We start from the raw sequence: 27,067 nt of genomic DNA, 5'->3' as shown, positions 1-27,067 counted from the left end.
TTAGTCAGACACGCACACAGGGAGAAGGCCACGTGAAGATGCAGGCAGAGATGGGGGTGATGTGTCCACAGGCCATGGAACCCCAAAGGTGACCAGGAAGCGGCGGCAGCAAGAGGAGGGGTGTGGACCAGATGCCCCTCCCAGCCTCAGGGGAGCCAAATCTGTTGACACCGGGTCTCAGACTTCAGCCTCTAGAACCGGGAGACGATAAATTCCAGGCATGAAGGCACCCTGGAAAAGTAAGAGGCGTCACAACAGTGTTGCCCAATGTCTCACACAGAAAACAGCCAGGAGGAGACACAGCAAAGGGCTAATGGCTAACAGGGTGTGGGTTTGGGCAGAGGGACTCCGCGGGGCAGTGCTTATCTTCCGGCTATTTTTCTGCATTTGCCCACATTCTGTTAGTGACTATGAACCACATTATAAGGTTTTTAGATTCCATCTCATCAAGTTCTTCCAGCTCCAACTTCCAAAAAGAGTAACACAGGCTGGATTCAGTCCCGCCTGAAACAACTAAAAGATGGGACAAAATATGTGAAACAACAGTGGTCAAGATGCTGGACATCAGGCAATGAAGAGCAGGGATCCCAGGGGAGGTGGGGCATGCACCAGGGGGCCCTACAGCTTCCCGGGTCACGCCCTGAGATCGCTTCCAGGACAAGGTGCAGGGAGGGGGCCAGGAGGAGCTCAGCTGAGGCCCCTGGACACCAAGGTAGCTGGAGTTCAGGGGATGCCAGAGAGGACAGGGCCTCAGAGAGTGAGCCCTGGGTGGGCAGAAGCTGCCCGAGACCCACGGGGCAGGACACACAAGGGAGGATGTGCCCAGGCTAGGAGGAGCCACTTGCGAGGACCAGAGAGACCAGTGGCCAGGGCTCCCACAGGCAGGGAGCAGCCTCCCCGCCACCCACCCCCAACCAGGCAATGCTGGAAAGCCTCAGGATCACAGTGCAGCAGGTAGACACTCCCCAGCCCTGCCTGGACAGAGCACTGCTCCAGCCCCATCTGATGGTTCACAAAAGTAAGACCCGAAAGACCGAACTGCATCCACACACCTTAACCGTGCCCCAGAGCAAAGCTCAAGAAAACAAAACCATCCACAGCCCCCACGAGGCAAAATGCACAAGGTCTGGCATCCGACCAAAGAGTACCAGGAAGGCAGAGAAAAAGGAAACTCCAACCCGCAATCAGGAGAAAAATCAGTCATTGGAAACCAGCCTAAATCTGACATGGATGTTAGAATGAGCAAAGACATTGAAACAGTTATTATAACTGTATTCTCTGTGTTGAAAAAGCCATAGAAAAGACTGACCATGTTAAGCAGAGACCAGGAAGATAGATAGATAGATAGATGGATGGATAGATAGATGGATGGATAGATAGGTGGATGGACAGATAGATGGATGGATAGATAGATAGATAGATGATGGATAGATAGGTGGATGGATAGATGGATGGATAGATAGATGGATGGATAGATAGATGGATGGATAGATAGGTGGATGGATAGATAGATGGATGGATAGATAGATGGGTGGATAGATAGGTGGATGGATAGATAGATGGATGGATAGATAGATGGATGGATAGATAGATGGATGGATAGATAGATAGATGGATGGATAGATAGATAGATGGATGGATAGATAGATGGATGGATAGATAGATGGATGGATAGATAGATGGATGGATAGATAGATAGATGGATGGATAGATGGATGGATAGATAGGTGGATGGATAGATAGATGGATGGATAGATAGATGGATGGATAGATGGATGGATGGATAGATAGATGGATGGATGGATAGATGGATGGATAGATAGATGGATGGATAGATAGGTGGATGGATAGATAGATAGATGGATGGATAGATGGATGGATAGATAGGTGGATGGATAGATGGATGGATAGATAGATGGATGGATAGATGGATGGATAGATAGGTGGATGGATAGATAGATGGATGGATAGATAGACAGATGGATGGATAGATGGATGGATAGATAGGTGGATGGATAGATAGACGGATGGATGGATAGATAGATGGATGGATAGATAGGTAGATGGATGGATGGATAGATAGATGGATGGATAGATAGGTAGACAGATAGATAGAAATATATTTTAAAGATACAAATTACAGTTCTAGGGATGAAAACCATGACCACGTATGAGATGAAAAATGCACTGGAGGGGTTAACATCCAATTAGACCTGACAGAAGAAAAGATTAGTGAACCTGAAGACACAGCAATAGAAACTACCGAAAATGAAACAGAAAGACAAAAGAGTCCAAAAACAAACAGCTCATGAGTGAACAGTGGGGCAACTTTAAGCAATTTAATTTACATGTAACTGGCTCCACAAAGGAGGGAGAGATGGAAAACAGACTGAAGAAATAATGGCCAAAATTAGTTCAAAATAATGAAACCCAGAAACCACAGATGTGAGACGCTCAACACCCCCCAAGTACAGGAAACATGAAGAAAACTACACGAGACAAATCATCAAATCGCTCAAAACCAGTGATGAAAAGAGACTCTTAGAAGAATCCAGAAGGGGGAGCACAAAGAAGGTGACGACAGAAACGAGCAGAGAAAAGGACAAAGAAGCGACCATCCTGAAAAGTATCTTCCAAAAACAGAGGCAAGGTGACAGTGCTCTCAGATGCGCCACCATGGCACAGGAGAGGTTCAGGCAGAAGCGAGCAACAGCCGATGGTTGCGTGGGTTCACACAGAAATGGAAGCAGCTGGAACGGCAATGACACAGGTAAATATATAGGACTTTTTGCTTATTTTATTTAAATCTCTCTAAAAGATAACCGACTAAACAAAGATAATAACCACGTAGCTAGTGAGGGTCTATAACATGTGGAAGTAAAGTGCACACAGAGCACAGGAGGAGGGAGAAGGGGGCACAGCACTGCGGGTTCTCATCCCACATGCTGTGTCTCTAAAGGTGGGATCTGACAAGTTAAGGCAAAAACACTATAACCCTGAAGGCGACAAAAATAACAAGACAAAGGATTCCAGCAAAGAAGGCAGCAAAGGAGGTAAAAACCGAATTGTGAAAAACTACTCAGTGGATCCGACACAAGGCAGAAGAGATGGAAGAAATAGAAGACAAACTGCAAGATGGGGGGTTTTAACCGAACTGTGTCAATAATTGTATTCGGCGTAGCCTCTGAGACCCCAGTAAGAAGGTTGTCAGGCTGCATAAGAAAAGCAAGGCTCCTCTGTTAGCTGCTCACTAGTCGTTCAAAGTAAAAGGATAGGAAGAAGACATGCAAACAGATGGGAGGGAAACGGAGGGACAACTGTGAACATCAGACAAGGCAGATTTCAGAGCAAAGAGTATCACCAGGGATAACGGAGGGCACTTCATGATAAAATCCGATTTCTTAGACGCAACACTGGAAAAGCACAATCCGTAGAAGAAAACTTGGTGAATTGGGTTTGTCAAGATTAACAATGTCTGCTCTTGGAAAGATACTATTCAGGATAAAAAGACAAGCCACAGACTAGGAGAAACATCTTTGCAAAGCCTCTATCTGGTAAAGGACTTCTATCCAGAATAGATAAAGAACCCTCAACGCTGAATAACAAGTAAATAATCCAATTTTTCTAATGTGGAAAGATTTGAAGGACACGTGACCAAAGAAGACCTATGGATGGTGAGTAAGCACGTGTATGCGAGACGCCACTACCCGTAAGAATGGCTAAAGTCTGAAAGACTGAGGGTGTCAAGTGCTGACGAGAATGCGGGGAACCAGAAGTCTCATCCGTGGCTGGCGGGGATGCAGACGGTGGGGATGCAGGTGGTGGGGTCATCCTGGAAAACAGTTCGGCTTAAAAACTCCAACACATGCCAAACGTGCAATCCAGCCATGCCACCCCCAGGTGTTTACCCGAGAGAAACAGGAGCATGTGCCCAAGTGAGACCAGACACACCTGTTCCAGCAGCTCTATTTGTAACGGCCCCAAACTGGAAACATCCCAGTGGCCACCAGTGTGGGACAGAGAAGCAGGCCGGCTCACACAAACCACTAAGTACTGCTCAGTGATAAAACGGAGCCAACGATGGGATCAACTACGACATGGATGAATCGCAACATAATTTCTCTCAAAAAGCTGAGTGAAAGGAGCCAGACCAAAAAGGTACATATTGTATGATTCTATTTACAAGAAAATCTAGAAAATGCAAACAAGTCTGCAGGGGCAGAGAGCAGGGCCGCAGCTGCTGCGGGTTTCGGACGGGTCGCTCCCAAAGGGGCACTGGACGCTTCTGGGGGTGGAGGAGGTGACTGCTGTCCTGGTGGTGGTGCTGTTTTCGCGGGTGTGTGCTTGGGTCGAAGCTGATCAAACGGAACTCTTCAAGGACAGGCACACCCATTTTATTGCGTTTGGCAAATATCACGCTTTTTTTTTGTGTGTGGTACGCGGGCCTCTCACTGTTGTGGCCTCTCCCGTTGCGGAGCACAGGCTCCGGACGCGCAGGCTCAGCGGCCATGGCTCACGGGCCTTTTTTTTTTTTTTTAAACAAACTGAAGGTTTGAGGCAACCCTGCACCAAGCAAGCGTCTTGGCGCCATTTTTCCAACAGCATTTGCTCACTTTGTTTCTCCATGTCACATCCTGGTAATTCTCGCAGGATTTCAATCTTTTTCATTATTATATGTATTGCGGTGACCTGTGATTAATGATCTTTGCTAAGGGATCCAATGATGGTTAGCATTTTTTATCAATAAAACATTTTTTCATTAAGGTATGTGTAATGTGTGTGTGTTAGAAATCACGCTGTTGCACACTTAATAAACTACAGTAGACCATCCCTAAACGCTAAGATCACAGGGTCACAGGGACCCAGCAGCAAGCCTGGAGCAGACAGGGCAGCAGCTGGGGGGTGTCGTGCCTCTGCAGCTGGCCTGGGACTGGGGCCCCAGCAGCCCCTGAGCCCTCTTGCACCTGCCTCCCATCTGAAACTCTGTGGAGTGAGGCCACGGAGGCCACAGCTTGTATACAGCAGGTGCTAGTGCCCCGAGCCAGGCTCCCAGGTGAACCGGCCCCCCCGGTCCCAGGGCCGGGCCATGGGGCTGCCTTCCCTGCGGCCCAGGCTTGGCCCTCCAGTCCCGCAAGCTCTGGAGCCCCTGGCAACCGCCTCCGTGCCCACAGCCCAGCGGCCACTCGCTGTCTGAGGCCTGCAGGTACCTGCATGACACCTCCCCCAGGTGACCAGAGTGACACCATGGCCGCCGGACAGCAAGTCTGGGCCCCAGGGCTCCCCTGGGCCAGTGCCTGGCATGAGTGACCCCGGACGTCCACCTGGTCCCGTATGGCACGTGCTGAATCCCCGTGACCAGCCAGGCAGACTGGCCATTGTAAGCCGGGGGGCCTGGCCCTGGGACCCTCCCCACCCGGCCTTGCCTGCCCTCCCTGCTTCCTGCCGGGTGCCTGGATCGCTGCTCCACCACTTTGTGCAGGACCCCCACCCTGCCGCTCATCTGCAGTTTGCCCACTTCACCCAGCTCACGCTAGGCCCAGGACACCCTCTGGCCTGGCCCCGGCCCCCTCACCAGTGTCCCCACAACTAAGCAGGCACTTCCGGCCTCGGCAGGGCCTCTCCCCACCCCAGCTCCAACCCTGGGCTTTGAGGGTCTGGCTGTCCCTCCTCTAGCCCACCTCCTCCAGGAAGCCTTCCCGGGCTGCTCAGGGCCCTCCAACCTGACAGCCCCCCACAACCTGGTACCACCTGTTTGGGGCTGCGTGTTTGTGTTTCCCCAAAATTCATACGTTGACCCCAGGGTGATGGAATCGGGCCGTGAGCGTAGGGCCCCATGATGGCATCAATGCCCTCCCCCCTCTTCCCACCAGGCCCAGGAGGAGCCCTCACCAAAGCCCGGCCCCAGGGGGACCCTGACCTCGGACCTCAGTGTCCAAGGGCTGCGAGAAGAAGTGTGTGTGGGCGAGCCACCCGGTCCGGGGCTCTGCTCGGCAGCCTGACCTGGACACCCTGCTGAGAACACCCCCCATGTGCTCCCCGCCGCCCTCCCGCCCCCCAACGGAGGGACGGATCGTGTGCACCAACCGGCAGCACCACCTGGCCACCAGCTCCCGGGTCACACCCACGGCGGCCGGCAGCCCCTCAGGGCCACCAGCGGAGAGCAAACAGTACCCGCCACGTCCGCACCTGGAGCCACAAGCAGCCCGATAACCCCTGGCCCGGGGTGAGGCTCCCGGCCCGCTGCTCCTGACCAGCCTTATCTGTTTGCTTTCCACCCGGCATCCGCTGGCACTCAGCTCAGCACAGCACCGGGCGGGGGGCCGGGGGCGCGCGCTGAGCCGGCCCGCAGCTGAGGGGCAGAGAGGGCGCAGGGCTCTGGCCAGAAGCTGAAGATATCAGAGTCACCTCCAGCGCCTTTGGAGGTGGAGACTTCGGGACCCTCAGCTCAGGGCTGGAGGCTGGCGCGGGGGTGGGGGGGAAAGCCAGGCCCCGGAGAAACGTGACTCGGAGCCCCTGAGGGGCAGCCCCAGGTCCCAAGTGGGGTGGGAGTGGGAGTGGGTGCTGGTCAGGAGGGGCCCCTCCACCACCGTGGGGTCAGAGGTGCCCAGACTCAGGGTGGGGGGAGGATCGTTCAGAGCACCGGGGCCAGGGGGCACCCCAGGTGCTGCCCAAAGAGCTGGGCCGAGCACTGCCTCCTGGGAGCACGTCTCCCCGACCCCAGCTACGCTCGCCCCTGGTGGGAGGAGCAGGTGGCCAGGCCCCCGTCCCGCCGGAGCTGCCTGGGCAGCAGGTGGGCATCCAGCCCCAGGCCTGCTTTCCCAGCCCACCGCGCTCAACCTGCCCCTCAGCCCCCTTGCTGTCCCCCCATCAGGCCCCAGCACAGGGCCAGGCACCTAAAATATACACAAAGGACCAGAGGCCCTGGCCAGGAGAGGGGTGGAGCTGAGCCTGTCCATGAGCACAGTTCCACCAAGCCTGTGGCAGTGACTCCCCCACCCCGGACCCCCTAACCTGTCCCGGGTCCAGCCCTATGCCTCAGCCCCCTCCTGCAGCCACAGCCATGAAGTTCTGTCCACCTGACAGCTACACGATGGGGCTGTGGGCAGCAGTCAGCACTGGGGCTGCCCTGCAGGGGTGGGGGGCCGCACACACCCCAAATGCAGGCCCAGGAATTTTGGGGGAGAGCTGGGGCCCAGGGGTAGGCGCTGGGGCTGGCAGGGAAGCCCTGGGCCCCCAGAGGAACGGCCCGCCCCAGCCCCTCGCAGCACCCACCCTGGCTGCCCAGGCCCCTCGCCTGTGTCCCTGGCTCAGTGGCTTCACTTCTGCCCGGCAGCGTTGATCCCAGCAGCTCAGGATGGGGGTCTAGAAGGGCCAGCGAGAAGCAGGAGTTGGCCAAGGAGTGGACAGGAGGCCAGGGAGCTGCAGGTAAGGTGGCTGGGATGTGGCGGGGAGAGCCTGGGTCTCCCTCCCAGCCCTCACGTGGCCGGTCCCAGCTGGCTCCAGGGTGGGGGTCTCGAGGAAGGGGCTGCAGGAAGCTGGAAGCGGTGTGTAGGGCCCTCTTCCTGGACACTAGGCTCTGGGGCTGGGGGTAGGCTCAGGGCAGGCTTCGGCCAGGGCTCAGGCCCCCTCGGGCTCCCTGCCTCACGGCACCGGCCACACAGGCGGAGGGAGCGAGGGCAGACAATCACCCGTGTGTCCGGGGTTCCGCTCCCTGAGGCCGGCCAGCGGGACCGCTCCTGTCGCCCAGCCTGCAAGGGGACAATGGCGAACAACGGCCACACACATGCTTATCTCCCTGCCACCGTTTGCTCAGCGCATTCCAGCACCCCCAGGTCAGCAGACAACAATGCCATGCTCTATGGTTTCCCGCCAAACCACTGTGTAGAAAGGGAAAAGGGGCCTCAGCCCCGCCTTGCTGGGAGGGAACAGGACCCGGGCGCCGGCAATGCTGAAAGGTCAGAGCTGTCCGCTAATTTCAGGACCTGGGCCGCCTGCGGTGACAGATCCTGGACCGCACGGCACAACTTTCCCAGGAAACTCAAACCAAGTCACACGCACACATACACGGGCCTCTGATCCAGGCCCCGGGGGCGGCCGATTGCAATCCGGTGACATCCCACACCAGCCAGGGCCACCCCTGCAACCCTCAGGCTGCTGGGAGGTGAGCCTGGGCCCCAACGAGGGAGCCCCTTGCCTGCCACAAGCCCCACCCCACCCAGGACACAGGAGTGTCCGGAGACCACGGTCTGCCCCACCTGTCCCCTGATGTGTCCCGAGGCGTGGGCCCCCTGCAGGTGCTGGGACACACGGAAAACAGTTGGACGGGCCCATGGGGGGAGGACCTGCTGGGAGACACCACAGCACCCAACGTGCAGGGCGCAGTCTGGAGAAGGGGACAGGGGAGGCTGTCAGAGGGGAGGGGAGGAGCCAGGGGGCATCTGGGGGCTGTGTGCGGGACACCAAGGGCAGCCGACGCCAAGGCCCTGCGGTCGGGCGCCTGCCAGGCAGGGGCTAAAGCAGCTGGGGACCCGGAAGGGTCGGGGCAGAGGGATGGAACGGGGGCCGTGAGAGAGAAAGGCTTGGGGCTTGATCCCACAGCCGGGCCCCGTGGCAGGGGACCTCTGGGGGACAGCCCCACCCGGCCCATTCTGGAGCCTCGAACTGCCCACCGTGGGCCGCACCCAGGCCCTGGGGATGGCTGTGTCTGGTGGGAGACGGCCCAGGTGGCCTGTCGGAGCGCCTGCCTCCCTGCTTGTCCCAAGGCCCGAGGGGCCGTCTCCCTGCAGCCCCACAGTGTGCTCACCCTCCCGGGACCCTGGCCAGGGCTGAGGGCCCCACCCACCAGCCTTCCCTGGCCCTCCGTCTGGAGCTGCACAAGTCCCGCTGTGAGCGGGAGCTCCCCGAGGGCAGGGGGAGCCCCCACGGAGGCACCTCGGCAACGCCCAGGCAGACGGCCACGTGAGCCCACTCATGCCCAGACCACAGGCCCCTTTCAGCACCATCCTTCCTGCAGGGACCCCGGCTGGGAGGGTCCGGGGTAGGGGCACCCAGGGGGGCCTCCCTGGGACCCCCTCTGCCCAGCCCTGCCTGGGCCGGGAGCATTCCTAGGCCTGGGGTTCTCCGAACGGGGTGCCAAGAGCATCGTGGAGAAATGACAGAGAACAGGGTCCCCAGAACATCCCACCTGCCTGCCCGCCCCCCAGGGCTGAGGCACCCACAGGCCAGCAGCTCGCCGAGAGCGGTTTCCTGTTAAAACAACTTTCTATTAAAACTAAAATTTATTTAAGGTAAACACACAGCATCTTCTGCATCTCTGAGCCGGGAGGGGGGGGCCCCGCAGAGCTGGGTGGTCTGTGAGGTATGGGGAGGCCCCAGACACAGTCTCTGTGGAAGGAGCCCAGGTCCATGTGGGGCAGAACTGCCTCAAGAAGGCGGAAGCTCCCTGTGCCAGGCCCCCTGGGCTCCTGCTCAGGGCCAGGATGCCCTGGAGAGGTCGGACCCACCCTGCTCCCTGACTGCGAGACAGTCCCGTGGAAAATTCGAAACACCTGTGCCCCGACCCGCGCCTCACCCTGACCCTGACCCTGACCCTCGCCCTGACCCCTCGCATTGCGGGCGTGTGAGCTGCCCGTGGACAAGTGCCCACTGGCCTCACCGGCCTCCCGCTCCCCAGGGTGCCTCCCCCAGGAGCCATGTCCTTCTGTCCTTCTCCCAGGGGGGTGGGGGCACAGCCCCTGCTTCTCTGCCTGAGCGGGCCGGGGACCCTGAGGCTGGCACAGGAGATGCCCCCCCCAAGGCTGCCTCACTCCTGCTGCGCCTGAAGCACGCAGCTCAGAGCCATGTGGGTTCAGACAACCGTTAATTAGGGGTCCCGGGGCCCAGCAGGACCACTCTGCCCCTCCCACCACCCAAAGTCCCAGGCGGCCAGCTGAGAAGGGGGTCTCCGGCAACGAGCTGGCCAGCCAAGGCCCTGCACCCCAGGGATGTGGTGTCAGCCCCACAAGCTCCTCAGGCCTCCAGGGAGGCCTCCATCTGAGCCCCAGGGCCAGTGGCCCGTGCATGAGCGCCCCCCAGCCGGGACCCCACCCCGAGGGGCAGAGTCTGGAATGGCTTGCCCTCCTCTGGAGAGTCCCTGCCACTGGGCAGTCTTTCCTCCCAGGGTGGGGGTGGGACCCAGTGTGCGGGCACCTTGTAGGGGTCCTGGGTCCAGGTGAGGATGAAGCGCCCCCCAGAAGCTCTCTGTAGCACCCTAGAGGGGGTGCCCAGGCGTCTCCCCCACACATCCTGGACAAGCCCCCTCTCAGTCCCCAGGTGCCCACGCTGACTCGCTGGACCGACCCCCAGGGAGACCCCTGGCAATTGAGGTTTCACCAGAGATGTGTGCAGGGCCCCGGAGGGTGTGTGCCGGCCCCCTGCTCAGAGGTGAGTGACAACGGGGCCGCTGCCCGCTGAAGAATTTTCCAAAGGCCGGGTCCTGATAAAGCAGCGCCCCAGATCCTGTTTGGCCACCCCTGGACTGGCTGGCCGTGGCAATTACCAGACGGGAGCGTGGGGCACAAGCAGGCGGGGCGGGGCAGGGCCCCTGGCCCCTATATAAGGCATCGGGGGGAGGCCACTCGGGCCGCACAGGTGCAGCAGCCTGCCCAGTGCCCCGCGGTGGCCGCTGTCCTCTCCGCGCCATGCTCGGGCCCCAGCTGCTGCTGCTTCTCTCCTGCGGGGGTGCCCTGCTCAGCGCCGGTGAGTGGGGGTCTGCAGGCCGTGCACCAGGGTCGGCCAGACACCCTCAGAGGACTCCTGCACATGGGAAGTCCTCCCAGGCCTTCTCGCCTCTGCGGCTTGGCCGTGGGGACGCTGCTGAATGGGAAGGGGAGGCGAAGCCAGGCCCAGGAGGCTTCTCCTCGCTCTGTGGCTGCCCCACACTTGCTGAGGCCCAGGTCTCCACCGGCGGCCTCGGAGCCTGGCCCAGCCCGTGGGAATCAGAGGGGACGGGCAGTCTCCTCCACGGTAGTGGGTGCGGCAGACGTGGGCGTGCGAGGCAGGGACAGTGCTGGGGCCTCAGCGCTCAGAGCCTGGCCCTGTCGCTCTCCCCACTGGGCCCTGGGTCCCGAGATGCCTCTGGGGGTCCCCAAGGGGCAGCCAGAGGGCGTGAAGGGGTCCTTGTGGGCCTTGAAGTCCAAAAACTCAGGGAGAGACCCCGGCTCCACCGGGTCCTGGCTGCGAACAGACACACCACGAAGTGGGCTCTGGGCCTCAATTTCTAGGTCTGTACGAGTGTGGGCGATGCCTCCCTTTTGTGTGGCTGCCGTGAGGACTGAAGACCTGGGAGGCTGGAAGGGGCCGCCCCACCCGAGTGCCCCCAGCCTCACCCATCGGGCTGTTGGGACGGGGGTCCCCTTCCTCCTCCCCCAGGTCCCTTCGGCCAACCAACCCAGGCACAGGAGATGCCGCAGGCCTAGGAGGCTCTCACCCCAGCCCCGCCCCACAGGAGGGGCCAGCCCCAAGGGGTGCCCAATGGCCCGGGGGAATCCCCTTCCTGCTGACTGCAGGCACCCGCCCCAGAGCTCCGGTCTCCAAGCCAGCGGGACTCCTCCTGCCTGCCTCCTAGGTCCTTGCCCCACTGCCCGGTCCTTGCCCCACTGCCCGCTCCTTGGCGGCCCCAGAGCCCCACCAGCCTCAGCTAGCAGCCAGGGAGAAGCGCCAGGCCTGCCGTCTGGCCATGGCCCAGGCGCTGGGGGCAGGCTGGGGGCTCCGAGTCGAGCGGGCCTCCCCTGGGCCCATTCCACCCCTTGCCTCCCACGAAGCCCCATCCCCACCCCCAGGCCCCAGCTTTCCCACCAGGGGTGGTTCTGAGCACTCAGGACCCCTGCCCATCCAAGGCCGCCTCCCTGGGCCCATCCCTCGCCCTGGGGACCCCCAGACCTGGACCCAGAACCAGGGCGACGAGGGAGGTGTTCGGGAGCCAGTGGGGCGGGGTGTAGGCCAGCAGGTGTAGTGAGGGGCATGGCTTTGGGGAGCCATGGGGGTCCAGGCTGTGAACGCTGCACGGGGCAGGGGCGGGGCCTCGCCACGTTTCAGCAAACACTCTTTGAGCACCGATTCCGTGCTGGCATGGGGAGGCGGGGAGCGAGAGACAGGCCCTGCCCTCCTGGACCAGAGGCCTCAAAGCACAAGTTCAGACATCAGGATCTTGGGGGCTGGGGATTAAGGGACAGAGGCCCCTGGGCCGGGCCAGGGTTGACCCAGAACGGGCAGGGCAGGCAGGGCTGCCAAACGTGCAGAAGGAACAAACAGCGTGTGCTCCAGCCACCACAGGGCGCATCCAGGGGCTGAGAAAGGCCAGGGGCGGCGGGCCGGCCCGCCCTGCAGGCCCCGCGGGTCCCAGCCAGGGAGCTGAGCGCGGTGGGAAGCTCAGACAGTCCTAGGCGAGGAGCAGTGACGCCGCTGGGGGGCTGTCGTTCAGACAGCGGGGCCGCAGGGCCGGGCGGGGACCAGGCGGAGCCGAGGGCCGAGCGCAGCGAGCTCGGGAGGCTGGTGCTGGGCGACAGGCGAAGCACGGGAGGGGCCGCTGCGAGTGGGCACCTGGGACTGGCCCTCGGGGGCCAGTGGGCGCGACTCTAGGCGTCGGGGGGCCAGTGGTGAGCCGAGAGGAGGGGCCCCAGGCGTGGATGGGCGTGGTGGGCACTGCAGAGGAAGGCGGCCAGGTGTCACCTCCCGCCCGGCCTGGGGACCCTGTGCCGTTGGGCAGGCACCCCTGCTCCCTGGCGTCACCCAGAGAAACAACACCAGCAGCGACCAGCACTGTGACTCGGGAGGTCAGTGTCACCCAGGAAGGCACAGACCCCGGGGAAAAGGGGGCGCGGCGGGGAGCAGCAGGGACGGGACCCCGGGGGCCGCATTCAGCGATGACTCTGCCGCCCGCCGGCGCTGGGCCTCATCTCCCACAGGGCCCACGGGGCCGCAGGGAGGACTGCAGCAGGGCAGGGAGAGGGGAGGCGAGGCTGGGCCCGTGCCTCCTGCCCCGTCGCCGCAAGCAGCGTCACCGGGCATTTCTCCGGCAACAGCCAGAGCGCCGGGAAGCTGACAGGGAGGAAGGAAGCAAAGAAACAGCCCCTTTTAGGGCCCAGAAGAGGGAGAAGTCCTCCGCGGGCCTCAGCCTCACTCAGCCTCTGAGCTGGCGGCAGAGCGCGCACGGACCCCAGAGGGAGTGGACCCGAGGTGGGCTGGGCTGGGAACTCGGCGGGTGTAGCCGGACAGCGGCACGCCACCGGCCAAGTCACCCACAGACGCCCAGGCACCCCTGCCCAGCTCTCCCTGGACCTCCCGCCACTTGCAGACCACCGAACCCCTCTGGGCTCAGGGCTCCTCACCCCCACCTGCAGCTACTACCCCCCATGAGGCCCACACGGGAGCCCACTGGGAGCCAGCACAGCCAGGAGCCCCTTTATCACACGCCACCTGCGTGCGCGGCGCCCAGGCTTCTCTGGGGAGCGAGCCAGTGCCTGGAGCCCGGCGGGCAGACCTGCAGGTGCCGCGGGACAGACGACGCCACGGACAGCCGGGGCCCAGCTCGCCCAGCCCTGAGCCCCACTCTCGGGACCCCATCTCCCCAGGGACCTCCCGGCTCCCAGCGTCTGCGGCCGCCCCCCACTCACTGCCCTTCCACGCGTGCGTGTGCCTGGGGGCGGGGCCTCATCCCCACCGTGTCCCCAGCCCCAGCAGGTGACAGCTCAGAGAGGTCCCTCTGAGGCAACCAAAGGAAAGGACGGCGGGGACGGCGGAGCTTGTGCAGCCCAGGAGCAGCCCTGCTGGCACTCCCCGCACTCCCTGCCGTGCCCCGGGCCTGGCTCACCCGAAACATGCTGCCGGCCACAGCCCTCGAGCAGAGCTGGGCAGCCCCACACTGACCGCGGGCCCTGTCCACGCAGGTCTGGACGACAGCTCCTTGGTGCCCCCAGGCCTCCGGAGGCTGAAGGACTCCCCGCAGACAGGTGAGGGTCACGGCAGCCCCCTGTCCCCGTGTCCACCGGCCATGGCCCTGCTACAGGGTAACCGTGTCTGGTGTTTCCACAAGGGCCTCCAGCTATGGAAGAGCCTCAGACCACCCTCACCTGGGGGAGACAAGCCCCTGCTGCCCCTGCTGCCCCTGCTGGATGGGGGCTAAGCTGCAGCTTCATGTCCTACAGACCCCAGGGCTGATGGGGCCACAGACCCCAACCACATCAGAGGCCTGCGCTCCCGCAGGCAGGGGATGGGTGTGGGGCGCGGGGCCCTTCTCCCGCCCACCCCAGGAGGGCCTGGAAATTGGGAGGCCTCTTGTCTGCCAGTGTGGGCTCCCCGGGGCCCCAGACCTGCCCCACCAGCCGGGAGGACGCAGGGCCCCGAGACCCCGCCCGATCCCTCCGCAGCTCCAGACAGGGGCTGGTGCTCCACGTGGGGGCCCGGCCACTTCACCACCTTCGACGGCCACACGTATGACTTCTCGGGGACCTGCAACTACATATTTGCGGCCATGTGCAAGGATGCCTCGTCCACCTTCAGCGTGCAGCTACGGCGAGGGCCGAGCGGGAACATCTCCCGGGTCATCGTGGAGCTGGGGGCCTCTGTGGTCACTGTGCAGAAGGCGGTCATCTCCGTCAAGGATGTGGGGTAGGCTGCAGAGCCGGGCCGGGCGGCTGGGGCCCCTAGGGGCGGCCGCTGACTGCTGTCACCCTGCAGGGTCGTCAGCCTGCCCTACACCAGCAACGGGCTCCAGATCACACCCTTTGGCCAGAGCGTGCGGCTGGTGGCCAAGCAGCTGGAGCTGGAGCTGGTGGTCATGTGGGGTCCGGGCGCCCACCTCATGGTGAGGACACAGCAGGGGACTGGGTGGCGGAGCTGCCCTCCTGGGGATTGGGGCCAGGAGCCTGGGCTTTTTGTTGGCTCAGTTCCCTCCATCGAGCACGAATGGAGGTCCCCTGGGAGGAGCCGGGCGGACAGACCCTGGGGTGGCATGGTGCCAGGACCCTCCCCGTGAGGGGTGCTCTGGGTCCCTGGAGCAGGCGTGAGCAGCTTCCGAGGGGTCCTGGGGCCCTGGGAGTCCTGTGCGCCTCCCCGCCCACCCGACGGCGGTGCCCGACCCCTCCAGGTCCTGGTGGAGAAGAAGCACATGGGCAAGATGTGTGGGCTGTGTGGGAACTTCGACGGCGAGAAGGCCAATGAGTTTCTGAGCGAGGACGGTAGGTGGGGGGAAGTGGTGGAGAGACCCCTCTGTGGCCCAGCAACCATGGTGCTGACCCTGCCCCACCCCTCACCCCAGGGCAACTCCTGGAACCCCCTAAGTACGCCGCCCTCCAGAAGCTGGATGACCCCAACGAGATCTGTGCCTATGAGGCCATCCCCAGCCCCCGGGTCCCGCAGGCAGAGAACGTACGTGAGGCGGTCGGGCTCCCCGGGGCCAAGGGGGCCCTTCAGCCAGGGTGGGGCCGGCTCACGGGATCTGGCAGGGTCCCAAGGCCAGCGACACCCCCAGACTGCCAAGTCACACGCGTGGTGTGGGATGTGGCCTTGACACCTATGACCCTGAGTGTCCCTGTGCCCAGGCCCAGACCTGCATCCAGTTGCTGACCCTGGTGTCCCGCGAGTGCAACGTGCCCAAGGAGCCCTTCCTGCTGAGCTGCCAGGTGGACATGGCCACGTGTGCCCAGCCCGGCCGGCACCACTGCAGCTGTGCCACGCTATCTGAGTACTCGCGCCAGTGCAGCATGGCCGGCCAGCCCGTCAACAGCTGGCGGGGCCCTGGCCTCTGTTGTGAGTCCTGGGGAGGGTCGGGGGGAGGGCCAGGGCCCCAGACACGATGCCCCCAATCTCCCCTTGTTTGAGAGACAGAGAAGACCCAGGTGGAGGAGGGGCTGGCCTGAGTCCTCGGCCAGGGTCGGGTGGGTGGCCAGGCCCTGGGCGCCCGACCCCTCTCACAAGGGCCACACGGACCTGCAGCTGTGGGCCAGTGCCCAGCCAACCAGGTGTACCGGGAGTGCGGCGAGACCTGCGTGCAGACCTGCTCCAACCCGCGGCGCAGCTGCTCCGGCTTCTGCACCTTCGGCTGCTTCTGCCCAGAAGGTGAGGACAGCTGCTCTCCCAGGACCCTTGCAAAGGAGCCTGGAGACAGGGCATCCGCTCCGCCCACACCGATGCTCGGAACCCCCAGACACTCTGCGGGGGCTTGGCCCGGGGAGGGCTCTGCCTTCACGGTGCTCACAGACGCCCCGGGCCACGGCCGCATGTGCCAGTCGGCGGGGAGTAAGGTGGTGGGCAGAGGCGGGGTTTGCGCTGGACAGGGCCCGCTGCCCAATGAGGAGCGGCACCTAGCACGAGGGGGCGGGAGGCGGCGAGGCAGGCGGGGCTGAAGGCGGAGGCTCTCCTGGGGCACCCCCAGCCCCTCCCCCTGGGCGGGACAGGGTGGGAGAGGGGCTGCCCAGCAGGAGGGCGGGAGGGGTCTCCGCGCCCGCAGCCCCAGGAAGCCCCTCTCCCGCAGGTATGGTTCTGGACGACATCTCCAAAAACCACAGCTGCGTGCCTGTCCCCCAGTGCCCCTGCATGCTCAGCGGGGTAGTCTTCGCCCCTGGGGAGGTCACGACAGCCGCCTGCCAGACCTGGTGAGCGCAGGGCAGCAGGAGGGGCGTGCAGGCAGGCTGGGGGCAGGGACGGGGATGCGGCGGCCTCAGCCCTGGGGGCCATCTGGGTCACGCCTCCTCGCCCACAGCCGGTGCTCTGGGGGCCGCTGGGAGTGCGTGGAGCAGCCCTGCCCCAGGCGCTGTGCCCTGGAGGGCGGCTCCTTCGTCACCACATTCGACGCCAGGCCCTACCGCTTCCACGGCACCTGCACCTACATCCTCCTCCAGGTAGGACGCAGCCTCCGCCTGGGGGCCGCCACGGCGGGTCGCTGTGACAGCCCGGGCCCCCTGTGCTGAGCCGCCCCTCCTCCCAGAGCCCCCAGCTCCCCGACGGGGGCTCGCTCATGGCCGTGTACGACAAGTCTGGGTACTCGCACTCGGAGACATCGCTGGTCGCTGTCATCTACGTGTCCAGCCAGGTGAGGCCACCCCACCTGCCACCTGCGCCCACCCGGGGCCCCAAGCAGATGCGTCCCAGCTCCCCCTCCACCCTGCCTGGCCCCAACTCCCAGCCCCCCGTAACTCAGCCACCCTCCCCGCAGGACAAAATTGTGATTTCTCAGGACGAGGTGATCACCAACAACGGGGACACCAAGCGGCTGCCGTATGAGACTCGTACGTCCTCAGCTCCCCCCCAGCACCCGGGGCCTCACGAGCCTGCCCCCAAAGCAGGCCGCCTGCTGAGGCCCCTGTCCCCTCAGGCAACATCACGGTCTTCAGGCAGACATCCACCCACTTGCAAATGGTCACCACCTTCGGGCTGGAGCTCGTGATCCAGCTGTGGCCGTTGTTCCAGGTGTACATCACTGCCGGGCCCCAGTTCAGAGGCCAGACCAGAGGTGAGTCCCTCCCCCGCTGCCCCGTCCCCACCCAGCTCGGCCACTCCGGAAGAGGAGGGGCCCAGCAGAGCCCTGCTCTGACCCAGGGTGTCGGGCACTCACGGCCCAGGCCGGCTCCACCTGGCCGGCTGGTCCTCCCAGGGGTGTAGCCAGCCATGGCCTCTCGCCCGGGGTGTGGTTAGGGGAGAAGACGGGCTTTGGGGAGGGCGGGGCAGGACAGGGGCATGGGCCAGTCCACCCTCACGTCCGGCCGGCCCAGGGCTCTGCGGCAACTTCAACGGGGACACGACGGACGACTTCATGACCAGCATGGGCATCACCGAGGGCACCGCCTCGCTCTTCGTGGACTCCTGGCGGGCAGGGAACTGCCCAGCCGCGCGCGAGCGTGAGACCGACCCCTGCTCCATGAGCCAGCTCAACAGTGGGTGCCATCCAGGAGGGCTGCGGGGTGGGCGGGAGGCCCCGGCGGACGGCTGACCCACGCCGGCCTGCCCCCCAGAGGTGTGCGCGGAGACCCACTGCGCGGTGCTGGTGAAGAAGGGCACGGTGTTCGAGAGGTGCCACGCCGCCGTGGACCCCAAGCCCTTCTACAAGGTGGGCGGCCCCGTGGGCAGCAGGGCGGGGGGTGGCGCAGGGGGCACCCTCGGGGTCCTGGGTGGGCACCCACGGCCCCTGTCTGCCCACAGAGGTGCGTGTACCAGGCCTGCAACTACGAGGAGACCTTCCCGCACATCTGCGCCGCCCTGGGCGACTACGCCCTCACGTGCACCTCACGGGGCGTCCTGCTCCCGGGCTGGAGGAGCAGCGTGGACAACTGCAGTGCGTATGGGCCGGCGGGGCTGGTGCCGCCCCCCACACCCCCGCACCGGGCCTGACTCCGGGTCCCCCGCAGGCACCCCTTGCACAGGCAACCAGACGTTCAGCTACGACAGCCAGGCCTGTGACCGCACGTGCCTGTCTCTGTCCGACCGCGAGGTCGAGTGCCACCCCAGCGCCGTGCCCGTGGACGGCTGCAACTGCCCTGAGGGCACCTACCTGAACCACAAGGCTGAGTGCGTGCGTGAGGCCCAGTGTCCCTGCCTCCTGGACAGCTCCAAGTTCATCCTGGCCGACCAGTCCACCATGGTCAATGGCGTCATCTGGTGAGCGAGGGGTCCAGAGGGTGGCCACCCGGCCTGCAGCCCAGCCCAGGCGGCGCTCACCGGGCCTCTCTCCTGCAGCTACTGCGTCAACGGGCGGCTGAGCTGCCCGGCACAGCCTCAGATGCTCTTGGGTACGTAGCTGTAGCCGAGGCTGGCGAAGCTGGACTGTGGGTGCCTCGGCCCCTCTGGGCCTGCCTCACCCCATGCCCCTTGTCTCTGCAGAAACCTGCTCGGCCCCCAAGACGTTCCAGTCCTGCAGCCAGTCCTCGGAGGACAAGTTCGGGGCAGCCTGCGCTCCCACCTGCCAGATGCTAGCCACCGGCACCCCCTGTGTAAGACCAGGTGGAGCGAGGGCAAGAGTGCTCTGCGGAGGGCAGGCTCCACTGCCCGGGGCGCCGGGGACACCCTGGGTTAGACGTTCCCACGGCGGACGCCCCGACATCTTCTCCTTGGCCCACAAGAAGAGTCCCACAGACCCCTCACGAAAGGCGGGCCATGCTCCATCCCCACCGTCCCATGACGCGCGTGACTGGTGGCGTGGCCGCCGGGTGTGCTCCTTTGTGGGGACCGTGGGCCCTGCCAGCTTGGGGTGAGGGTACACCAGCCCAGCCATGCCGCAGAGGTGATGCCCCTCAGAGAGGGGCAGCTGTGCTAAGGGAAGGCCCAGAGCAGGATGGACGCAGGGAGCAGGTCTGGGGAGAACGCTGGGGAGTCTCAGAAGGTCCCAGGGCTGCGGGGGCAGCTAGCAGGGCCACCCTCCAGGGGCCACTGACCCTCCTCCCTGCAGGTGCCCACCAAGTGTGAGCCTGGCTGTGTCTGTGCCAAGGGGCTCTACGAGAACGCCAGCGGACAGTGCGTGCCCCCCGAGGAGTGCCCGTGCGAGTTTGCAGGCGTCTCCTATCCCCAGGGCGCCGAGCTCCACACGGACTGCAAGAGCTGGTGAGCCACAGCCCTACCCACAGACCTGGTGGCCCAACTGTCCTTGAGCCCTTGGGGCGGGCAGGGGCCCCTACCAACCCACGAGGTCAGGGTCCTGCGGGGGTGCGTGTGCCCCAGTCACCCCAGAATGCCCTGCTCCTCCCACAGCATCTGCTCTAGGGGGACGTGGACGTGCCAGCAGAGTGCCCACTGCCCATCCACCTGCACCCTCTACGGGGAGGGCCACGTGGTCACCTTCGATGGGCAGCGCTTCGTGTTTGATGGCAACTGCGAGTACATCCTGGCCACAGTAAGTGCTGGCCTGGGCCACGGGGGGCCACGGGGGGCCTGGGGGGCCACAGGGCCGGCTCCTCCTCAGCGCCGTCTCCCCACAGGACGGCTGTGGCGCCAGCGACTCGCAGCCCACCTTCAAGATCCTTACAGAGAATGTCGTGTGTGGGAAGTCGGGCGTCACCTGCTCACGGGCCATCAAGATCTTCCTGGGGGTGAGCAGGCGGGTGGCCTTCCCAACCTCCCCCCAGGGCCCCAGGGCCTGGCCTCTCGGGGCCCTCAGGGCCCTGTGCCCTGGCCTCCACGCCCACATCACGGCAGCAGTGTCCCCGGAACTGGACAACCGTACAGCAGGTAGGGGTTCTCCCACAAGCCTGACCCTCAGCCCTCGACACAGTTTCCAGCATGTTCTGGAACCTTCTGCCGACAGAAGGCTCTAGAGGGCAGACCCCCCAGGCCAGGGCTGGCCCTGCCATGGAGAGCTCAGGCCGGGAGGCAGAGCCCAGCGGCATTTAGTGGCCACCCAGGACGTGGGCAGGCATCCTGTGACAGCCGCACCCCACAGGGCCTGTCCATCACGCTGGCGGATAGGAACTACACAGTCAGCGGGGAGGACCCCGGCGTGCACTTCCAGGTCAAGGCCAGCTCCCTGCACCTGGTGCTGGACGCCACCGTCAGCAGCACGTACAACCTGACCCTCATCTGGAACAAGCACATGACCGTCTTCATCAAGATCGCCCGTGCCTCCCAGGTACCGCCGCCCCTACCCCACAGCCCCAGGGAGTGGTGAGTCCCTGCCTGCCGGCCGCCTGACACCAGCCCCCGCAGGACGCCCTCTGCGGCTTGTGCGGCAACTACAACGGGAACATGAAGGACGACTTCCAGACACGCAGCAAGTACCTGGCGTCCAGCGAGCTGGAGTTCGTGAACTCCTGGAAGGAGAGCCCGCTGTGCGGGGACACCACCTTCACGCAGGACCCCTGCAGCCTCAACGCCTTCCGTCGCTCCTGGGCTGAGCGCAAGTGCAGCATCATCAACAGCCAGACCTTCGCCGCCTGCCATGGCCAGGTGCCCCCCCAGTGCCCTGTGCTACCCTGGCCGGCGCCCCGGGCTCAGCGGCTAAGCCGTCAGGGCCAGGTGCCCCCCCAGTGCCCGGTCCTACCCTGGCCGGCGCCCCGGGCTCAGCGGCCAAGCCGTCAGGGCCAGGTACCCCCCAGTGCCCTGTGCTACCCTGGCCAGCGCCCCGGGCTCAGCGGCCAAGCCTTCAGGGCCAGGTGCCCCCCCAGTGCCCGGTCCTACCCTGGCCGGCGCCCCGGGCTCAGCGGCCAAGCCGTCAGGGCCAGGTGCCCCCCCAGTGCCCGGTCCTACCCTGGCCGGCGCCCCGGGCTCAGCGGCCAAGCCATCAGGGAAGGGCTAGCCGGGAGGAGCCTGGCCCCGCCCTGACGCTGAGAGTCGGCCCCCGCAGGTGTACCGCCTGCCTTACTATGAGGCCTGCGTGCGCGACACGTGTGGGTGTGACACCGGCGGGGACTGCGAGTGCCTGTGTGACGCTGTGGCCGCCTACGCCAAGGCCTGCGTGGACAAGGGCGTGTGCGTGGACTGGCGGTCCCCAGACTTCTGCCGTGAGTCCCACTCCTGCCCAAAGGCCTCCGCGGGGCCACAGGCGGAATGTCCGGCTGCAGCGCTTCCCCTGGGCAGGGGGCGGGGGGCGGGCAGCACCCCCAGGGAGGCAGAGGCACCCTGAGCCCGCTGGCAGGTGCGGGCTCCCGGGCCAGCTCTGCCGCCTGACGGCGCCCTTCTCCGCAGCCATCTACTGCGACTTCTACAACACCCACACGCAGGCGGGCGGCGGCAAGCACCAGTACGCCCAGGAGGCCAGCTGTACGTGGCACTACCAGCCGTGCCTCTGCCCCGCGTTGCTGCAGAGCTTCCCGGGGCCCAACATCGAAGGTACTGGGCGCAGAGAAGGAGACGGGAGGAGGGGAAGGCCTGCTGGCGGGTGGGATGTGGGGGTGTGTCTGACAGTGGGGACCCAGGCAGGCACCTGTGCCTGGGGATCGGGGGAGAGGCCAGGAGAGCCGGGGCTGGGGGGGCGACCAGGCCTGGGGAAAAGGGGCTTCTGCTTCTGGACACTGAGGTCTGGCTGTTCTCTGCACACCCCCCTCAGGCTGCTACAACTGCTCCCAGAACGAGTACTTCGATCACGACAAGGGGATGTGCTTGCCGTGCAGTAAGCTCAGTCCACTGCCCAAGAACCCCCCACGCCCCCGCCCAGAGCTCGCAGCTCCTGCCCAAACTGGCCAGCCTCCCAGCACCCCCACTCCCCAGGGGCACAGCCAGAGACACAGGGAAAGGGACTGGCCCTCGCCTCCCTTCCCCTCCCCAAACATCCACTCACCCAGCCTGCAGCCACAGGGCACACCCAGGCCCCGCCAGCCTGCTGGGGTGTGTGGGTGCAGAGCAGGGACCTCCTGGGAGTTCAGCAGCAGGCGGCCCGGTGGGCACTGGACACTACCTGCAGCTACCCTTGGGCAGCACCCCAGCTGGCCCCTCCACTCCCTGCCAGGCCGTCGGTGCAGAGATGGGAGGAGGGGAGAGAAGAGGGGAGCAGGGGTCCCGGCACTTCTGCGGTAGCTCCATCCCCCGCGTCCTCTGCCTCACACCCTGGGGGCACAGCCGAAGGCTCTGAAGGGCCCAGGCAGGCGGAGACGGGGCGGGGAGGCAGCACCCCCAACCGCCCCTCCTCTTGCGGCGGCATCACCCACCGTGCCGCTGCCCACGGCAGGTGACTGCACACATGCAAGGGCCGAGGTGAAGCAGGCTCTCTCCCGGGGCTCCTCCCCGGCTCCACCAGCCAGGCTGCAGCCAGCCCAGCCTGTGTCTGTCCGCCCAGAGGCCGCAGCCAGGCTTGCGGGCGTGGGGCGGGGCAGGGTGTAGCTGCGCTGGCCCTGGGCTGCTCGGCACGGTGGGGGCGGCAGGTGCTGACCAGGAAGTCAGACGGGAGGGGCTCGGTAGGCCCCACTGGGCCCTGCTGCCTGGCCACCAAGCACAGCAGGGCCAAAGGACACACGCCCTGCCGGGAGCCCCCACTGCCATGAGGACCGCTGCCCAGCCCGCGTGGCTTGGGGGCCCAGCAGGAAAGTGAAGGGCTCCTCCCAAAGGGTGTGCCAGAGCAGCTCCCTACCCCACAACAACAGCATGTGTGCCACACTCAGGCTCCCACAGCACGGAAACCAGGCCCACCACAGCCACGGCCAGCACCACAGTGACCCCCAGCACCACTGCGCTGAGCTCCACCAGACCCTCGCCAAGCTCCCCGGCCACACCTGAGGCCCTGACCCGGACACCCAGCCTTCCGGCCACGCCAACGGCCACAGCCACAGCCCCCACCACCCAGACACAACCAACAGTCCCCTCAGGAGGTAGGGCCCCCGGGCCAGGGCCCCGGGGTGGGTGAGGAAGCACCCGTGGCAGTGTGGACGGGGCTGAAGGGGATGTCGGGCGCTGTTCCCTGCAGATTCACCTCAAACCACCTCCACCGTCACCACACGGGCCACATCGGTGCCGGCCACCACGGCCACTCGAAGGCCAACAGCCACGGCACCCACCGTGACCCAAGCCACAACACAGCCCACAGGATCCTCCCACGACACAGCCACGCAGTCCACAGCTCGGTCCACGGCGCGAACCACAGCAGCCCCACCAACCCCGGCAACATCAGGGACCTCCACAGTGTCCCCCGCAAGTAAGCATGCCACCACTGCCCGTCCCCACAGAGGGGCCTCAGCGGGGCAGCCCCAGCACCCAGCCCAAGCTATGTGGGGCCGCGTGGAAGACAGCAGCCTTGGGCCACCCCCACGACCACACAGGACCGGCTCAGGTCCGAGGGAGGCAGCAGCCTGCCTGACTCAGCACGCTCCTCTTTGCACATCTCCCCCGCCACGGTACCCAAGCGCCCATCCACCACGGCCACCCCCACCAAGGGAATCCAAAGGCCCCAGGGCTCCAAAAGGCCCCCGACCCAAGTGCAGGCCCCGACTCTGGGGCAGCGCCCCAAACCTCCGATTACCCTGACAGCAGGCGAGAAGAGAAGCCTTTCCCAAGGCCAGCGGCAGGGGAGCCATGCAGGGATAGCCGAGCCCACTCGAACAACGGCCGCCCTGAGAGTAGCGTCGAGGGGACAGAGACACGCAGGGCTGCCGGGGAGGGACCCCAAAGCCCACTACAAGCAGCTGAGAGGCAACAAGGGTCCACAGAGAATGCCAGGGTGGGGCTTGGGAAAGGAACGAGATAGTCATTCAGGAAACTCCTGGACACACCACCAGGGACACACAGAAGCCACATGTGAGGAGGACGATGTGGAAGGTGTGGGTGATGAACGGGTCCCACCCAAAGGCAGGGTAACGAGGAGGAGTGAACTGACCACCACTGTTTTCTACAGCGTTCTCAACACACCGTTGGACCCCTGAAGCCCCTGTCAGCCAGGAGACACAGCAGACGGACCTCCCACGACCCCCGGAGAGCACCACAGGCCACAGCACAACACACACCAGTCCACTGTCAGGAGCCACCACTGCTAGGGCCGAGGCGGACACCAGTCACACCACACACTCTGAATCCAGCTCCCTAACACACACCGCCACGGCCACACCCCCCATGCCACACACCCCCTTCACCACTCACTCCACCCCCACCCTCTCTGTCCCCACTACCACCCACACAACAGGTCCGCCCACAGGAACACCTTTCTGGACCGCCACCACCTACCCCACCCCATCACACCCACAGACGCTTCCCCCCAACGTGTCAACATCTGCCACCTCCTTGGTGGCTCCAACCTCTCACCGAGTCACCACATCAACGGAGCCCCATGCTACCTCCTCCAGCCCAAAGCCAACTGGCACCCCACCCACATCGACACACGTCCCTGTCACAGAAACAGAGCCTACACCCACAGCCCCGCCACCGACCAAGACCACAACAGGGACCACCACACCCACAGCCCCGCCACTGACCAAGACCACAACAGAGACCGCCACACCCACAGCCCCGCCACCGACCAAGACCACAACAGAGACCACCACACCCACAGCCCCGCCACTGACAAAGACCACAACAGGGACCGCCACACCCAGAACACCACCACTGACAAAGACCACAACAGAGACCACCACACCCACAGCCCCGCCACTGACAAAGACCACAACAGAGACCACCACACCCAGAACATCACCACTGACAAAGACCACAACAGAGACGACCACACCCAGAACACCACCACTGACAAAGACCACAACAGAGACCACCACACCCAGAACACTACCACTGACAAAGACCACAACAGAGACCACCACACCCACAGCCCCGCCACTGACAAAGACCACAACCGGGACCACCACACCCAGAACATCACCACTGACAAAGACCACAACAGAGACCACCACACCCAGAACACCACCACTGACAAAGACCACAACAGAGACCACCACACCCAGAACACCACCACTGACAAAGACCACAACAGAGACCGCCACACCCAGAACATCACCACTGACAAAGACCACAACAGGGACCACCACACCCACAGCCCCGCCACTGACAAAGACCACAACAGAGACTGCCGCACCCCCAGCCCCGCCACTGACAAAGACCACAACAGGGACCACCACACCCACAACCCTGCCACTGACAAAGAACACAGCACGGACCGCCACACCCACAGCCCTGCCACTGACAAAGACAACAGCACGGACCACCACAGCCACAGCCCCGCCACTGACAAAGACAACAACAGAGACCGCCGCACCCACAGCCCCGCCACTGACAAAGACCACAACAGGGACCACCACACCCAGAACATCACCACTGACAAAGACCACAACAGAGACCACCACACCCACAGCCACACCACTGACAAAGACAACAGGGACCACCACACCCAGAACACCAGCACTCACAAAGACCACAACAGAGACCACCACACCCACAGCCACAACACTGACGACCACAACAGAGACCACCACACCCACAGCCCCGCCACTGACAAAGACCTCAACAGGGACCACCACACCCACAACGCTGCCACTGACAAAGACCACAACAGGGACCGCCACATCCACAGCCCTGCCACTGACAAAGACCACAACAGAGACCACCACACCCAGAGCCCCGCCACTGACAAAGACCACAACAGAGACCACCACACCCAGAACACCACCACTGACAAAGACCACAACAGAGACCACCACACCCAGAGCCCTGCCACTGACAAAGACCACAACAGAGACCACCACACCCAGAACACCACCACTGACAAAGACCACAACAGAGACCACCACACCCACAGCCACACCACTGACAAAGACCACAACAGGAACCACCACACCCACAATCCTGCCACTGACAAAGACCACAACAGAGACCACCACACCCAGAACATCACCACTGACAAAGATCACAACACAGACCACCACACCCACAGCAACACCACTGACAAAGACAACAGGGACCTCCACACCCACAACCCTGCCACTGACAAAGAACACAGCACGGACCACCACACCCACAGCCCCGCCACTGACAAAGACAACAACAGAGACCGCCACACCCACAGCCCCGCCACTGACAAAGACCACAACAGGGACCACCACACCCACAGCCACACCACTGACAAAGACAACAGAGACCACCACACCCACAGCCCCGCCACTGACAAAGACCTCAACAGGGACCACCACACCCACAACCCCACCACTGACAAAGACTACAACAGGGACCACCACACCCAGAACCCCGCCACTGACAAAGACCACGACAGGGACCACCACACCCACAGCCCCGCCACTGACAAAGACCACAACAGAGACTGCCGCACCCCCAGCCCCGCCACTGACAAAGACCACAACAGAGACTGCTACACCCCCAGCCCCGCCACTGACAAAGACCACAACAGGGACTGCCACACCCACAACCCTGTCACTGACAAAGAACACAGCACGGACCACCACACCCACAGCCCCGCCACTGACAAAGACAACAGCACGGACCACCACACCAACAGCCCCGCCACTGACAAAGACCACAACAGAGACCGCCACACCCACAGCTCCGCCACTGACAAAGACCACAACAGGGACCGCCACACCCACAACCCTGCCACTGACAAAGAACACAGCATGGACCACCACACCCACAGCCCCACCACTGACAAAGACCACAACAGGGACCA

The 27,067-nt window shown here is 63.8% G+C and overlaps 1 protein-coding gene across 1 annotated transcript; it reads left to right on the top strand.

Annotated features, from left to right (window-relative positions):
• Nucleotides 1-13,391: 13,391 nt before the first annotated feature.
• On the top strand, nt 13,392-27,046 carry MUC6 (mucin 6, oligomeric mucus/gel-forming). Its single transcript, XM_049713412.1, has 32 exons — nt 13,392-13,665; nt 13,926-13,988; nt 14,406-14,646; nt 14,716-14,842; nt 15,125-15,215; nt 15,296-15,405; nt 15,579-15,786; nt 15,973-16,095; nt 16,511-16,631; nt 16,739-16,877; nt 16,964-17,068; nt 17,192-17,264; nt 17,351-17,488; nt 17,748-17,909; nt 17,988-18,082; nt 18,175-18,307; nt 18,381-18,630; nt 18,709-18,761; nt 18,853-18,962; nt 19,418-19,569; nt 19,717-19,858; nt 19,944-20,054; nt 20,405-20,590; nt 20,668-20,907; nt 21,305-21,461; nt 21,646-21,789; nt 22,007-22,078; nt 23,013-23,261; nt 23,357-23,719; nt 24,281-24,930; nt 24,975-26,993; nt 27,035-27,046. Exons 1-32 carry the CDS (start codon nt 13,392-13,394, stop codon nt 27,044-27,046), a joined length of 7,113 nt encoding a protein of 2,370 aa, XP_049569369.1.
• The last annotated feature ends 21 nt before the right edge of the window (nt 27,047-27,067 follow it).

Source organism: Orcinus orca, chromosome 8 (genome assembly GCF_937001465.1).
Source record: "Orcinus orca chromosome 8, mOrcOrc1.1, whole genome shotgun sequence".
NCBI classification, from domain to species: domain Eukaryota; kingdom Metazoa; phylum Chordata; class Mammalia; order Artiodactyla; family Delphinidae; genus Orcinus; species Orcinus orca.
Note: the sequence above shows the minus strand (reverse complement) of the source record. Positions and strands in the feature narration are given on the sequence as shown.

What these genes read in the sequence shown, in the direction of transcription:
- MUC6 (XM_049713412.1), top strand. Translation starts at nt 13,392, where the DNA reads ATGAGGCCCACACGGGAGCCCACTGGGAGCCAGCACAGCCAGGAGCCC. An exon ending in TGAGTTTCTGAGCGAGGACG is followed by an intron (nt 15,216 to 15,295) that starts GTAGGTGGGGGG and finishes CCCTCACCCCAG; the next exon opens with GGCAACTCCTGGAACCCCCT. An exon ending in TCATCTACGTGTCCAGCCAG is followed by an intron (nt 17,069 to 17,191) that starts GTGAGGCCACCC and finishes CCCTCCCCGCAG; the next exon opens with GACAAAATTGTGATTTCTCA.